The 15,516-nt window shown below is 38.0% G+C and overlaps 1 protein-coding gene across 10 annotated transcripts in view; it reads left to right on the top strand.

Annotated features, from left to right (window-relative positions):
• The window catches only part of LOC105197020 (choline transporter-like protein 1), a 30,232-nt gene that overhangs the window by 10,206 nt on the left and 4,510 nt on the right, over positions 1–15,516 (top strand). For 2 of the 10 annotated variants that reach the window (XM_011163221.3, XM_011163213.3), the window contains exons 1-6: positions 6,496–6,618; positions 13,113–13,267; positions 13,655–13,768; positions 13,848–13,996; positions 14,365–14,442; positions 14,629–14,719. In XM_011163221.3, coding sequence (XP_011161523.1) covers positions 6,513–6,618; positions 13,113–13,267; positions 13,655–13,768; positions 13,848–13,996; positions 14,365–14,442; positions 14,629–14,719 — 693 coding nt within the window. In that variant the 5' untranslated portion in view covers positions 6,496–6,512. Of the gene's footprint in view, positions 1–784; positions 1,119–3,138; positions 4,229–5,740; positions 6,386–6,495; positions 6,619–6,681; positions 7,268–8,509; positions 8,706–9,493; positions 9,981–13,112; positions 13,268–13,654; positions 13,769–13,847; positions 13,997–14,364; positions 14,443–14,628; positions 14,720–15,516 lie in introns of those variants that run through there. The other 8 variants (XM_026136123.2, XM_026136125.2, XM_026136124.2 and 5 more) reach the window with 7 other exon arrangements.

The following is a 15,516-nucleotide window of genomic DNA, read 5'->3' as shown; positions in this document are numbered from 1 at the left end:
AGTTCTTTGTAATTTTTGCTCGGGAGGAGTCGAGTTTAAGTTTCTCCGCGAAGAAGAGAGCCTGTCATTAAAATCTCATATAAAAAGAAACGAGTTACTTCATACCGTTGCACGAGATCTTATCAAACCACTTTAAAATTGTAGAGTGTAATTTAGCGGAGATGGTGCTTGCACCGCGCGAAAGTCGCGCATATCTTGTTAAAATTTGTCAAAAGAGGACAGAAATAGAAAGAGAGTGAGAGAGAGAGAGAGAGAAAATAATTTTTGCAGAAATTGTTGTGCATAATTTCTTAACACAAAATTACAGCGCAAACTATTAATTAACTGCGCGCGTAGCGATGAGATGTTTACATCGGTCGGAAGAGATTGATACGGTATCGCACGGTACTTGAAATTGCCCCCGACAAGTTGGCTAACGACATTAACGTACGTGATTAGCGTACGTACTCGTTAACGTTTAACGCAAGAGGACCTTGGGCTGACTCGTAGACTCGATCGGAGGAGATCCGGAGAATGAAAAGGGGGAGGACAGACGGGACTGTAAAGAGAGAAGCAAGGTGAGGTGGAGGAGAAACAGAGAGAGAGACAGAAAGGTCAGTAGTCGGGCAAAAGAGTGAGTGCGTGCGTGACGGATAGACAACGCGACAAAGAGAGTGATTCAGTAAGAGAGAGGCGGAGGGAAGGGGATGACGAGGACGCGAGAGAAGTGGGAGGAGAGCGAGAGAGAAAGAGAGAGAGAGGACGCGAAAGAGGAGGACGGAGTAAGCGGAGCATGGACTGCAAGGAACGGAGGAGTATCGTTAACCGGCGGGCACACAAGAGAGTGCCCGTTCTCCAACAGACCCCACTGGTAATCACACGAGTCGGCGAGGACTGTTAGTATTGTGCCCGAGCTCGAGTGTGCGAGCGGACTCGTCGCGAGCCGCGAGTCACGCGGCGCAACAAAAGCGGAGCGACGAGCGTGATCTCCGCGTCGTCCGACGATTCACACGATTGTTTCGTTCTCCAGGATTGAGAGCCACGTGTGCGCCGCGTGTCGTCGTCGTCGAAGTGAAGTTTCTTCTCTTGCAGTCTGGTGACCAGTCTGCACCGACGAAGACAGAAGACTGACCCGAGAGGTACGTTCACTACCTGATCAAGACTGGAGAGGAGAATTCGCGCGAGGAGGGCTGCCGATAAGTCAATTCGATATCGGCGTGCGATAGTCGGAACGGTTCGTAGATCACCGCAGTCGCGAGCAAACCTTGAAGCGGAGAGGATGGCGTATGACCGATTCGCTCTAAGTGGCACGATAATGGCGCGACTTGTGCAAGCTTACTTCCTCGCTGGAATGCTAACGGTTTACCGGCCGCCGCCATACTCGTTCTAATCTAATCGGGATAGGCATAGGTTTATTCTCGGGTGACTCAGATACGTTCAGTCTCGTTGCTTTCGCCGAGAGCGATAAGACGACCTTTTGATATCGTTAATTGGGAGATACTCGATCTCGAGTAGCCATCGGGGTAACCGTCGGAATCGTCATTTTCACACTCGCTTCGGTTTTTTCCTCTTGCCTGTCTGGGGAGTTACGCCCACAGGTGTGTCACGATCGTTACAGTAGATCGTGACATGGTTCACGGCTTGGCGCCGTTGCGTGGCGATGGAAAGATCTACCGATTCTGCGAAATGACTCGCGTTCCGGTGTTTTTGGTGCTCCTCGCACTGGCGATCGTCACTTTTAAGAGTCTGCAAAATGCGGGCCAACGTTTATTTTCCCGATTATTCATCGGCCGGTACGTCTGTTCGGTAAACGGATGTTAATTTCTAAATATTTATTGTTATCCAGTTCACGTCGGCGAGACATACAGCCCCGAGAAAGTTTGTTCAGCTATTTCATCGTAATACGCGAAAATGTGACCTACATTGTCAATATTTATCGACAACATGCGGGAATATGTTGCTGTCCACGAGGTTGTCTCTGCGTTATTTCTAGTATTGACAATTCTTCAATATTCGTCAGCGTCGCTTCGATAATTTATCGCACAACTTAGCGACGAATGTTGACAATTCCAGAGGTTCCTTTTTTTCCTTTGTTTTGACGAGCAAAACGGCTCTCGTGTTTTCGAGCTCGTGTTTTCGAGCGAATATCGGGCCGAACGGCGATTTTTTTCTTTCGTTATTTTTTCGCAACCGCAGGTGCGGGTTACGGTGCGCAGGTGCACGCGTACGTACAATACGTACGCGCGCGGAGTCCTTGGATGCATGTGAGTGATGTAAGATGAATGAGGCGATACGCGCTCGCAATGACAAATGCATCGCGACGCGACGTATTCAATTACGAAAAATCGAAAGGCACGAGACTAATGCGTCTCAATAATAACACTTTCCCTACGTCGCGTTTATATCGAAACTTATCGCACTATTTTTGCGCGGATGTATGCCTTTCGCGTAAAAATAGGCCGTTGATAGTTGATAGTAATAATCCAAAATGTAAATAACTAGATGTGTGCGAACCAAGAAGTATTTGTGAAATCAAACGAAGTGGAATCGAAAATTGATAACGTGTTCGAAATCGAATTAAACTTGAAATGTTTATGTCAAATCGAACCTCTTTGATTAATTGAACAAATTAATCTCCAGAATTTTGGAAAATAATTTAAAAAATAATTTATTAAGTCAAAATTTATGATAAATACTAAACAAGATGTGAGGATATTATACTGATAAACGAGCATTTAATACATATCGTACATTTATCTACATTCGTAGGAAAAATACTGTAATATGAATTGAAACGTAGTTTGATTCAATTAAACATTGAATCATAGGCTGTTACTAATATGTACTTAATTCAACTAAATTTTATTTATTTAACTATATTTATTATTGCTTTTATTTCTAATCTTTTTGTTTCATTAATAATGTTATTGAATTTTTATATTTCCAATTAGACTGGTGATTCAACAGCATTTTCTCTCTATACGAATTACAATGTTACTATCCAAGTACTTTAATGTATTTTATTAGAAAAAAAATAATGGAGCAATTTTAAATTTTATATTCTAAATAAAATAAAATCAAAATAGATGATTGATTAAAAAATCGAATCACAGATGATTCGAAATTCTCGAACTATTCAAATTCGAATCTTTCAGATTTGAAATTCACAGGATTTGATTCGATTTTAATTCAAACTGTTCGCATACCTCTAGAAATAACGTAAACAAATCTCGTGATTTTTAGGATATTGACACAACTGAAATCAAGAATAATATAATCAAGAATATTAAATCTTTAAACGTGCTTTACACAAGCAGCACTATATCCTCGGGATTTCAGTTTAGTTCAGCGAAAGCTGATAATCGCATGCAAAATCGTTTAACTTACGCCAGTCAATTATGTATGCATATTAATTCTGATTAGTGTCACGTTGCATAAGCAAATATCCTCCTAACTTAGAGAGCGCACGACTTGTTGCCTGTCCTTCATTTTAATCGGAGTCTACCGTATTCGATGAACGCAGACAATGCGCCGAAAGACCGAGGAATTCCCCGCGAGGGTCAATGAATCAGAAGCGAGAAAACAAAGAACCTTGAACGGAAACGGAGCAGAAACTCGCTTCGATTTTCTCTATTTATTCTTCATATTTCTTCGTTATTCTCGCAACGATCTTTTTCTCCTATCTTGTAATCTTGTTTGTCGCAACAATTATTAATTCGCAGTAATGGTTATTAACTTAATAATCATTTTGAAAATTTTACGAAGCGCTAATTTAAAACGAATAAATGACACATGATATCAAACGCAATGTAATTTCGCCGCGAATCTCATAAGCTTTTAATGCCTTTAGACAGTTGCACACTTCGCGGAACGAAATTATGCTTCTTTTTATATTCTTGGGGGAAGGAGTGATGATAGACATATGTTAAATCGAGCAAAACGCAAACGTGCTACAAGCCTATCTTCAGACAGTTGTGTTGATAGTGCATCGATCGTGACCCAAGGGGTTACGTGAGTTCGAACGGACAGGATAAGCATAACTGGTACGCGAGTTGTATTCGTTGTCAAAAAAATCCAAAAAAACGCACGTGGTTACTCTCGAGAACGAATTTGAAAGTACTGATATCTGTTTTACGAGGGGAAGCTTAAGCACAGAGGAAAGTCGGAGCGAGTTTCATGAATAATTGAGGAACATAGAACGCAGGATTATCATAATGCGTGAATGACGCCGAGGGAAATCCTCATCAAGGTACCGACCTACATCCGTTTACGTTGCCTATAATCCTTATATACTACTATTACTTCTGTTACCTGTCGAGGTTAAGCTTGATACAGTGTAAGACAGAGATTATCTTTGAACTTACGCTTTTAATAAAACACATTTTTTTGGAAAGTATTAAGAAAAGCTGTGAGAATACTTATTTCAAATCGTTTAGTCTGAAATGATTTCACGTACACAAGTAAATTTAAATAAATAATTATTTAATAAAAGTAAAACGTGCAATTATGATTCGTAGAGGGAATATGCTTTTATCTTCTTATCGTCAATAAATGTAGTTAAATCGATTATCACGTATTATATATATCTTCATCCTTCATTACCGAGCTCATTAACTACACCTGAATACATTTGTGAAATGAATATTATTCAGATAAATTATATCTTCATGCATAAAGATTGATCGGCCTGATTCGCTATTTGATTATTTGCTCCATTTTGGTAGCGTTATTACACGGCTGCGGAGCGATTTAACTTTTAAGCCTCAATATATCGCCAACGGGCAAACGAGTTTCTTGCGCAATTGCGGGAGCGATAATTTTGTACCTAAACTGAGAATTCCGGACGTGGGGTATTGGCGTTATTATTTCATTGAGATAATTTGTTATGAAAGCTGCAGTAAGATTGATGAAAATTGAGGCGGGAATCAGTGTTGGCCTTGAAATGCGTTGATTATCCGGTTCATAAATCATTAAGAAGGAAAAAAATGAAGAAACTTATAAAGTGCCAGCAGCTGACGTAGGTACCATCTGTCAACTTGCATCTAACGATTACTACATAAGATAATGACGGTGTTAGCCGCCAGAAGTTACGCAACGAAAATGAGATTAGCAACGATCTTACGTATATGGTTATTAAAAATGAGTCATGTGCAAAGAAAAATCTTTGATTCAGCAGCATCAGTCTAATTGGAAATATCTCGTTAATTCAATAGCAGTATTAATGAAACAAAAGATTAAAAGTAAAGACAATAACAAATCTAGATGAATAAATAAAATTTAGATAAATCGACTACTTATATCTGCGACAACCTGTGATTCGATATTTAATTGTATCAAACTACGTTTCAATTCATATTACAGTATTTTTTTTCAATGTAGCTACATTGAGAAAAAGTTTTTAAACATTGACAACTGCATTTTTCAACTTGATTAAATTTATTCAGTTCAAGTATTTAAAGTATTTAATTCCAATACATAAAATACTTGGAGTTTAATTTAACTATTTATATATTTAACTTAAGCACATAAATACTTGAATTGAAGATAATTAATCAATTTGAAAATTTCAGTCAACTTTTTTTCCCAGTGTACGTCGCACAATTTGCGTACATGCATATCATAGTTGATTCTTATATTTATAACAATCCAGCCCATAATAGCAAAAATCTTGCACAATATTGCAGCAACGATGAAACGTCAGAAATACTGATACGTGCAACGTTGCAACGTTGATACAATATTATATATATATTGCTGCAATCACATCAATATTTTTGAAGTGGACGTTTTACCATGTCACAAGATGTCATCAACTAATCAGAGCTGTATTAGCATCGTCTTAAATATTGGCCATGGATTCAATAATATTGAGTTATCTCTCATATACGCAATTTTAACAATATTAAACTTCGGAGACCAGTCAGAGTTCTCGAAAATCATAAGCTAGAAACGTGTGTCTATGAAACGCTCTATCAATTCGGACAGGGACGAGATCACAGGAACAAAGTGAGTCTGCGAGGAAATCGGGCCTTTTCGGTTCTGCTCGGCATTCCTCGCGAAACGTCCTACCCAGATGTTCTTTTGGTCTATGGAAACTGAGCTATTCGACGGCGTCCAGGTATTCCTTTATATGCGCGAAGTTTAGCATTTCGAGTGCACTCTACCTCAATATTCGTCCACCATCTCGCCGTTGCGTACAATTCGATTCGAGCGAATTTGAGACCGTACGGTCCCTTTGTTTACTTTTCAACCTTTAATACTTTGCACGTGTTTTGATTCTGGCGAAGCCTAGCTGACTTCGAGTGCGAGGTGTGCATAGACACCCGTCGCTTCGACGCTCCAACTTCGAGATATCACAGAGTCGAATTATCTCTCAGTTATCGAGTTCCAATAGCGGCGTTGCCAGGTATAATATTATGATTATCGTCTACTCTCTTTGTCATTATGCAATACGATATCAGTCGCGATAAGTTTGTCATTGAAGTGCAGCCGGGGAGTTCGGAGAAGGGGGCGAAGTTGTGGGGGAACAAGCGATGCTCAGAGATACGTGCGTTGCACGCGGACTTGATGCGTCGAGCTGTAAGCGCGTGTTCGGTGGCAGTCGAGTTTCTTTTGCGCGTTTACTCGCAACAGGAAAAGGTGCGATAACGTTTCATTAATTTAGCGCGAATTAAATTTATCTATCGTAAGAGCCACCCAGTTTTGCACGAACTTGAGATTATTATTTAATTAATGGTGTTAAATTATTGACGTGATACGCACACGGAGATGGATGAGATATCAAATAATAATAATTGGAAGAAACGTATAATTATTATGTGAGCGAGTGCTGTGACGTTATACCGTGTTCGCGGACGTGCGTGTGCAAACGTGACTCACGAGTCTTCTTAATTCCTCGTACGAGTGTATAATTAGCACAAGGATCGCTCTAACTCGCCGTTTAGTGGTTTTTCCATTGTCTCGTGTAATCTTTATCGCGGGCGTGTGAAAGAGCTGTGGCGATGCTATATTGTGTTTCAATGTTAGGCCTGAGTGCTTCCGTCTCTTTCTCTGTCTCTCTCTCTCTCTCTCTCTCTCTCTCTCTCTCTTTCTCGTTCTCTTTCGCATGCATCTTTCGTCCCACGCACTTGCCGGCAGTCGAGATTATGTATCCAGGCTCACCGGCTGGTGAGAAGCGCGCCGGTTGATCCCGCAAGAAAAATCCGCAACTTCGTGCCTCGGAATTTTTCCACGGAATGCGTAGAGCCCTGCCGAGCGTCTTTTCACCGAGCGAAGTTTCATTGAAAAGGTATACGTAGGTATATATACCGCCGCCCGCCGCTTGATGCCCGTTAAGTTTTCGAGAGAAGTACGTCTTTCATAACTTTACGGGAACAACTCCGCTGAAATCTCACGGGCGCGGCGATGCCTTTGGTTACGCGAAAATAGATCACGGACTGGCAGGCCACCAGCGCGAAAATAATTCGCGACGCCGACGGCTAACAGCGAAAGGGATTATACCTTTATCGGTGCTAGCGCTGATTAAGGCGTAGTCTCGCACATACGCAGGATAATTTCATTGAGGCATGTAAGATAGTGGTGCGCGCTGTTGGCAAACCCCGTATGTAATACGCGCGACAGGCTCAGCCTGTCTAATATTTGGCTGAAATCCCGTCGCTAAACCCAAGTCAAATAGAAGAGCGTCCGAAACTGCAAACCCGAAATGTCCCATATCGGATTACGACGATTTGCTCTGTAAACATTTACGGCTTCTTGCACTCGCGGAGCGACTCGCGCGAGGAAGCGACGCGATCTGGCCGATGAACCCGTTTGCTTGGGAAAAGTTATTCCAGAATGGCCAGGTTGGGAGTCATTGCACTGCACACATGCGCGCGTACTCGCGCAGAAAAACCGCGCTTATCTCGTGTATTACACGGAAAGAACAATTTTGCTAGATTAACTCAGATCTGAAAGTGATTACGTTGAACGATTAACCCTTAACTCACGCTGCGTAGAAAAAGCATTGCAAAATATCGCTGCAACGTTCCATTGTAATAATGGTGAAATATCCATTAATACAATATTATGCATATACGTTGCTGCAGCGTTATGTATCGATATTTCTGAAGAGGACGTTTTATCGCGTAGAAACATTGCAACAAATGCTTTGCAATATTTTTACTATTCTGTGCTGTACGGGCCAAAATAACCTCAAACAATTTTGACGAAATAAAGCAGATAGAATTTCAATTCAATTAAAAATACATACAGTTTCCCCAAAATTTCTCGGAGCACCCGTAAATTTCTACGATTTAAAAAAGAAATAGACTCCTTGAAAATTTCAGGTTTTCTTTCGGTAGCAAACGCCCTGTTATCTGTACTCGATCGAATTATCTGGCGGTAAGTGATAAAGTGTAATGCAACAAGTAACTCACCGGTGGATGCGTCGCCGTTTGCCTCGTTCCTCGATCTCTGCTTTCAGGCATCTCTCTCTCTCTCTCTCTCTCTCTCTCTCTCTCTCTTTTCTGCCTTCTGCTGCAGCTTGCATCCTTAAGCTGCGGTCAATCACACTGCTTCGTAGCATTTGATTAACCAATCAGAATAAAGAATTTTACAAATTGGTCAATCAAAAGATGCTTCAAAGCATTTGTAGCATCATCTTGACCGTTAGTCGCAACCGTACTCTCACTGTCACATCACTAACACTCGAGCGGCGCGCATCGCCGTTACCAACGACCGGACGATAGGTTAGATTATCGTGACGTCGTGCCGCGTTCGCGAATTTTACGGGACAATCGCGCGGAAATCGGAAAACACGCGGGGTGATCGCCCGTTGTTCCATTCGATTCACTCCCGATGCTCGTTTGCACGTTCACGAAAATCCACTTGCTTGACGAAATGACTAAATAACCTCGTGTGCCCGGCATCGTATCACGACGAAGGCTCACGAAGGGACCGAGGTGTTTATCGAAAATTAGAGGAGTGGGGAGGGAGGAGGGGGACCACCTCGGTGCGGATGAACTTGTCGAGGAAAAGAAACTAGCCGCACGTAAACACAAGCTTTCGAAATGTCAAAATTAAAACGCGTGCCGATGGAACAAAAGACTCACAGCCACTTCACAAACGACGAATGCTGCGAGCAGTGCGAACTGAGGCGCGAAGCGACGCGACGCGACGTTTCGAACGCGCGGCATACTTCACTGTGTTAAATATCGCAACTCGTCAACGCGGAAAATTATAAATTTGAGTTATTATTCCTCCGTAAATCCGTGTGCTTTTCTCGTGTGATCTTGACAGTAATAGAAATAATTTTTGAGAAAATAGACTAACAGCACTCTTGCATAGAAGGAATTTAGAATTGTTAATATACGGTGACGATATTAAAATAATAACGCAGGAAAAATTTAGCCGAAACTTTTGTTGGGGTCAGAGCGTTAAAAGTTAAAAATTTATATTGGACGTTTAAGATAGTTGCTGATTGTAAGTGTGCTATTAGAATGTCGAAACTGTTCGCAGCAGGATCGTCATGCTTTAAATTAAATTTTTAAATACTTCAGTAAAATTGTTCTTTCCGTGCATGCAACGGAAATTTAAAGATATAAAATAATAAAAGATGATTGTACACTTGTAATTATGCGATAAAATTAATATTTACGTGCACATAAATGAATTTATCTTTGCGATAGGAGTAATACCTTTTTCTCATAATCTACTGATTAGTGAGAAAGTGTATTGTGGTGTTGTGTGTGACGATCAGGCGTTATCATGTTTAGTTTCTGAGCGCATGAACGGAATTAGGGACAGTGTGTTCACAGGGCGATGCGCCGACTTATTCGATATCGATCGGCTCGGGGAAACGTTAATCCGTCTTACGTCCACGTTCTAATGAGTATTCCTTGAGATACGGTACACACACACGCGCGCGGGAGGGCAATTTGATTATCGCGGGCCGGATTAAAGTTTAATTTCGGTCTCGTCGATTTTTGATTGATGACATCTTACCAATGATTAATTCGAACGAGGTAAAATACCCAGAAAACTTTCATGTCATATAAAGTAATAGGAGACTCAGGGTTGGGCGCATTTATGCGTAAAATAGAAATAATCTACGTTACACGTGTACATTGTAAACCATGGAAGCTATTACGTCATTGTTTTTACATGTCATAAATACTCTATGGATTCTAAAAGATTCAGATTCCATCCATTTCAGAAATAATGGAAATATTTCGTTTCTTCTTTTATTTTCAATATTATATATTTTTATTTTATCAGTACTGAATTCAGATGTGTTAACAATCTTATAATTTAATTATTTTTTTCTGCATTATGTTATCCAATTTGTAATCATTTACGTTGCTTGTATGTGTCTACATGAAATAGATTTGCATAAACAATGCGTAAATAATCCATGTACACGTAATCTTGAAATTATAACACAACTCTGAGGAGAGTAAAAATAGTAAAAGAAAGAAATAGAAGAATTAACAAGTGCGAGTCTTTCGCAGAAATAATAATAAATAAATATATCGCTCTATTGATAGAAAATGATACAAGTAAAACATGAGTATTTTTGGGACAATAAAACAATCGATCCTAAGACCAAAATAATTTTATGGAAAGTATATTTGTGGCTTATTGGAAAAGTGTCACTTACGAGTATATGGAAAAGTGTTACAACTTGATAAGGAATAAAATTTACACTAGCCATTACAGTATACAAATTTGAATATGACATGGGGTCACTTCACAAATCGCTGAACAATCACCAGTAAATGACTATGTATTAAAATAATAAGACTTTGAGATAATAAATTGCGAATTAATTGTATTTTTTATGATCTAATTTTCATAAACATTATATTAAAATATTTTTTTTTATTTAAAAATGTAATTATATTAAAATTTTATTTATATGTTCATTGACTAGTTAAACTTTTTATTTGTTCATTAACTGGTGCAGTAACCCTATCTAGTTTTAAAGAATATATTATGATTGTGGGTAAAAGTATAACATGAAAAGAAAGTAAAGTTATGCGATTTACTGTCCTAGTTAAAACGTCTCGTACTAATTTAGAATTTTAAAAATACTCTCCTGAAAGGTTGCCAATTTTGTGTCACCTTTCTATCAACAGGACGGATATATTTAATATATAACATTAATTTTGTATGTTAACATAATATCTCAAATTCAATCATTTCAAGTTATATTATCGATCGTACGGCATTTGATAAAAATATTACAGCGTGCGATTTAACGAAAGTGACGATGATTTCACTTGAAATATCTGAAGTGAAATAGAATAGCTGCCACAACAAAGAGAAAAAATAATGACGTAATTGTAATGTCTTCGAGAGGCAATAGCCGTATCCACGACCGTTATTCAACACCGTGTCGCGTAACTAAAGCGCTCTTTCGCCTTCATGTTGCCGTGGTAAAAACTTCTCTCGCGTTTCTTTCGTGACTGAAACACGGAAGTAACATTAACCTACTGCACTCAATATATATTTGTGTGACTTTTACATGTGTATATGTATCTTTAGTGATTGTGATAGACTTTTTCGTGTTAGTGAAAGCTGTTTTTGCGCTAAATAAATCTCACACGCCACTTCATTACAGAATATCTGTCTCATATAGTGTGAAGCTGATTTTATGATCTAAATATAGTCAACTAGTCAACTCAAGTATTTTATCGTTTATAATATTAATCTCTTATTGGACTTGAGATAATGAAATATGACATTCATTACAAGTGTCATTCGAGTATCATTGATACACAATTTTATTTATACTGGATTGGGACAAAAGTAACGTTTTTTTATTTATAAATAAAATTCATTGTGTTTTTGGTTATGACTGTTATCATTCGTTTGTTATGTGTGTAGCTTGCAACAGAGAACGATTTTCAATGTTGCTAATTTCTGAGAAGCTAAAATTGTACTCAAATGGCTAAGAATTTCCAAAAGATGAAAAATTAATTACAGACAAAATTGAAGATAACTGTGACATTTAACAAACGCTAATTTCGTTTTTGTGATTAATAATCATTTTAAAAGTGGATTTGGAAGATAATGTTTAAATAGTTCCTTTTTTATTTTCAATTTATTTTTGATTTGGGCTTTATTAAAAACACAAGCATTTAATAAGGTTCCATGTCAGAGTTAAAAAATTGTTTTGTTTATTCACAAATGTTCTATATGGAAGGTAATTTTATTTTTGTAAGTGATTGAAATAAATATTTTATTGTTGCTCGGTTTATTTCAATATCTCCATAAATAGTTCATAAAAAATAAACTAAGAGGTGGGGCTTATTCGGCTCATTTCTACCTTACATTGATTTATTCAATCGCATACACATGTGTGCCGCCACGAACTTTTATGTTCCAATTCCAACATATAATTATTTCCATTTATCACTTCAGTTGAATATTTCATAACTTGATAAGAATTAATTGCTAAAGTATTTATCTCTCGTGAATTCATTACAGGAAATTCGACGTATTTCAATCAATCTTTCAAAGTTCTACTTCTGAACAATCGTAATTATGTTTCGCGTGGGTTACCATGGATGATGCGTGATTCTGATCGGCGTTGCGACAATAATATCCAAGCATGCAACTTCCCGGGTGTATTAATCGATCGATATCGACGTGACCTCAGTTTGAGGAACGCGTCCCGGAAAACAGCGATCGCCATCGAGTGCATTCGTCTAAATTATTTTGATATGCTTTATACATGTCAATGTGCTTTATGAATCTAGATTAAACTTGTTCAAAATTAAGTCTGCAATAGAATCAACTCTCGAAATTTATGTCACTTTCTTTTCTTAACTGAAACTTTTCTTAACTGACAACAATTCACGGTATAGCGATCGGTATCTTTGCTTCAACAAGTTTTCAATCCAGAAACATGTCACACGCGATGTCCGATATTTTCAATCTAGCCCGAAATATTTGTGTGTGTATATATATATATATATATATGAAGATGTGATAAAATCACGAGTATCACGCACAAAAAGCATTATATCGCTTGCTACCATATATTTATCGTGCGCGTTGCAAGCAATTACACGACGTTGATTTTCGTAAAATCGTTTCCCGAAATCAGTAGCGATTTGGTAATCGTATCTCCAACTTTTGTTCTGTTGAAGCTGGCGCGTGTACGGAGGCGATAGACTTGTCGAAGGGCGACCAGAAGGAGGACGAGCACGATCGTTTGGAGGAGCAGGAGCCAGTCGCCCCGGCGAGTGTAGAGATGGGTTGCTGCGGTTGTGCGGACGAGCCCTCGTCCAAAGTGGAACCCACGGTAAACGCCTTTCCTACACGCCTGTTAAAACAACGGATCCACGTATTTATGAATATTTTGCATGCTCGTTAAAAATAGTAATAACGTTATGCATCCACTGTGAAGCGTAAAATGCGTATATTTTTCAAACACGCAACTCAAATTAAATTGTCCTTATACGTTAACTCTTTCATGTAGTCTTTCATGATTAGCCTTATTCATTAAATTAATTGACCTAGTTTTTTTTTTCTGTGATGAAAAATTAATTTGCCGCCGTTTCTTGACTAATGTGCTTTCAATGTTTTTATAAGCCCGTTCTTAAATTCTTTTATTTGTAAGCGATATCACTTCGATAGCTTGCTCGTCTCAACAGTTTCAAATTTACACCGTACAATTTTTTCCTTCTAGACACCCGATAATCAAGGCTCGCCGTCGAACGTTTCAACGCAGATATACGTAAAGAATCGATCATGCACCGATTTTTGGGCCGTGATCCTGATGCTCGTTCTCGCGGGTGGTTTCGTAAGTGATGTTGCTTTTTCATCCGCGTCATAACGTCGCGCGTGTTCGCTAAACGTTATTCTGTAATTCGCGTCTATAGATCTTCATGATGACGAATGTGGTGAAGAAGGGTGACATTTACCGCGTGATACATGGATTTGACGATTGCGGAAATGTCTGTGGCCGCGTCACCCCGCACGAAAACGACCCGCAATTCGACTGCAAGGGCGCCGACTACACCAAAAAACCGTGAGTGCACTTTGAAGCATTTGTATTAATTGGAAATAAATAAACTCCTCGCGATTAATAATTTATATATTGGAGTTGAGATTTGCGTAAAAAATTATATGATTTATTTCCTCAAAAAATAACACAGGTTATTAAATTTATTAGAAAATTAACGAAATAATAATCAGAGCTCGTACTGTCATAATTAATCTGCTCTGAAAAAATACACGCAGTTTAAAATTAGCAAAAAGTCCAAAATATTTAAAAATAAAGTGCAATAATAATAAGGTCGATATATCGATTTAACAGTTTGTCGCGCCATTGTCCTGAGAAAGGTCTAGAGAATTGATCCCTGCCTTCATTAATAACTTATATTTTGTGTCTATTAGGTATCTCGAGATTGATTTCGAAATGAATGGTATGAAGAACCGTACGTGCGTGGCGAACTGCATAGTGGACGAGACCAAGTTAGTAAAGTTAAGATTTATATCTTGTATCGTGCGCTTTTGATTACACTCGTTTCACATTAATCTAAATGATTATCGGAATCACAATTTCGCAGAAAATTTCATGAGACGTATAAACTTGATTATTTTTTCTCCCAATCTGGTTTCCTCTGTTCGTCAATTTCTGTTTCTCTTTCTGTCTCGCAGAATATTATTCCTGAATCGCTGTATGCACAAAAAAGTGACAGAAACCATCAGTTCCATAATAAGGACTCTTCGTTTGGACAGCTTTTACAACGTAAGTGATTTTGAGAATATTTTTTAAGATTATCTCTTGCGCAAAAATAGCTACTTTTTTGTTTTACCAAAATCCAATCTTGAGCTTTAAACAAAATGTGCAAAATGTGTATTTTTTATGTTTTTTGTTGATGTCTATATATTTTTAGATCATAATTCTGATTACGTTAATAAAAAACATATTATTTTATTATATACTTTTATATTGCATTTGATCTATTTATATTTCTGCATCTGTAAAATTGATACCATACGCTGACTTGCGTATCATTATTTGCGTTTGGATCATGCAAACATCTATATGCACTTAATTTCCTTTGATTTATTCCTAGAGTCGCATCTTCCATTTAATGCTTAATTTTATTTTCCAGGAATCTCATGATATATTGCTTTATTTTTCTTCTTTTCGTAGCAGAAATCTAATCTTCTTCCAAATTATTGACTGAAAAATAAGATAAAATCCTATATCCTTTCCAATATATTTTTTCCAGGAGGAAAAGTCATGTATCAATCACTAAGCCGAGCAACCATCAGTTTTATTTTAAAAACGGCTCGGAAGTAGTCTATTTTAATTTGAACGCTTTATGACGGTCGGGTAACATGTTACATTTTAAATTAAACTTCAAATCAAATAATCTTCAATTTCTTTTTAAAAATGTATTTATTCTTATATGGCATTTTGTCATGATGCTCTCATTACAATTTTAATAAAATAAGATAAATAGATCAGTTTTAGTTTTAATTAATTCAAATCAAGTAAACATTTATAAATTTGCAAATCATATATAGCATGCACGA

This window comes from Solenopsis invicta, chromosome 8 (assembly GCF_016802725.1).
Source record: "Solenopsis invicta isolate M01_SB chromosome 8, UNIL_Sinv_3.0, whole genome shotgun sequence".
NCBI lineage: Eukaryota > Metazoa > Arthropoda > Insecta > Hymenoptera > Formicidae > Solenopsis > Solenopsis invicta.
Note: the sequence above shows the minus strand (reverse complement) of the source record. Positions and strands in the feature narration are given on the sequence as shown.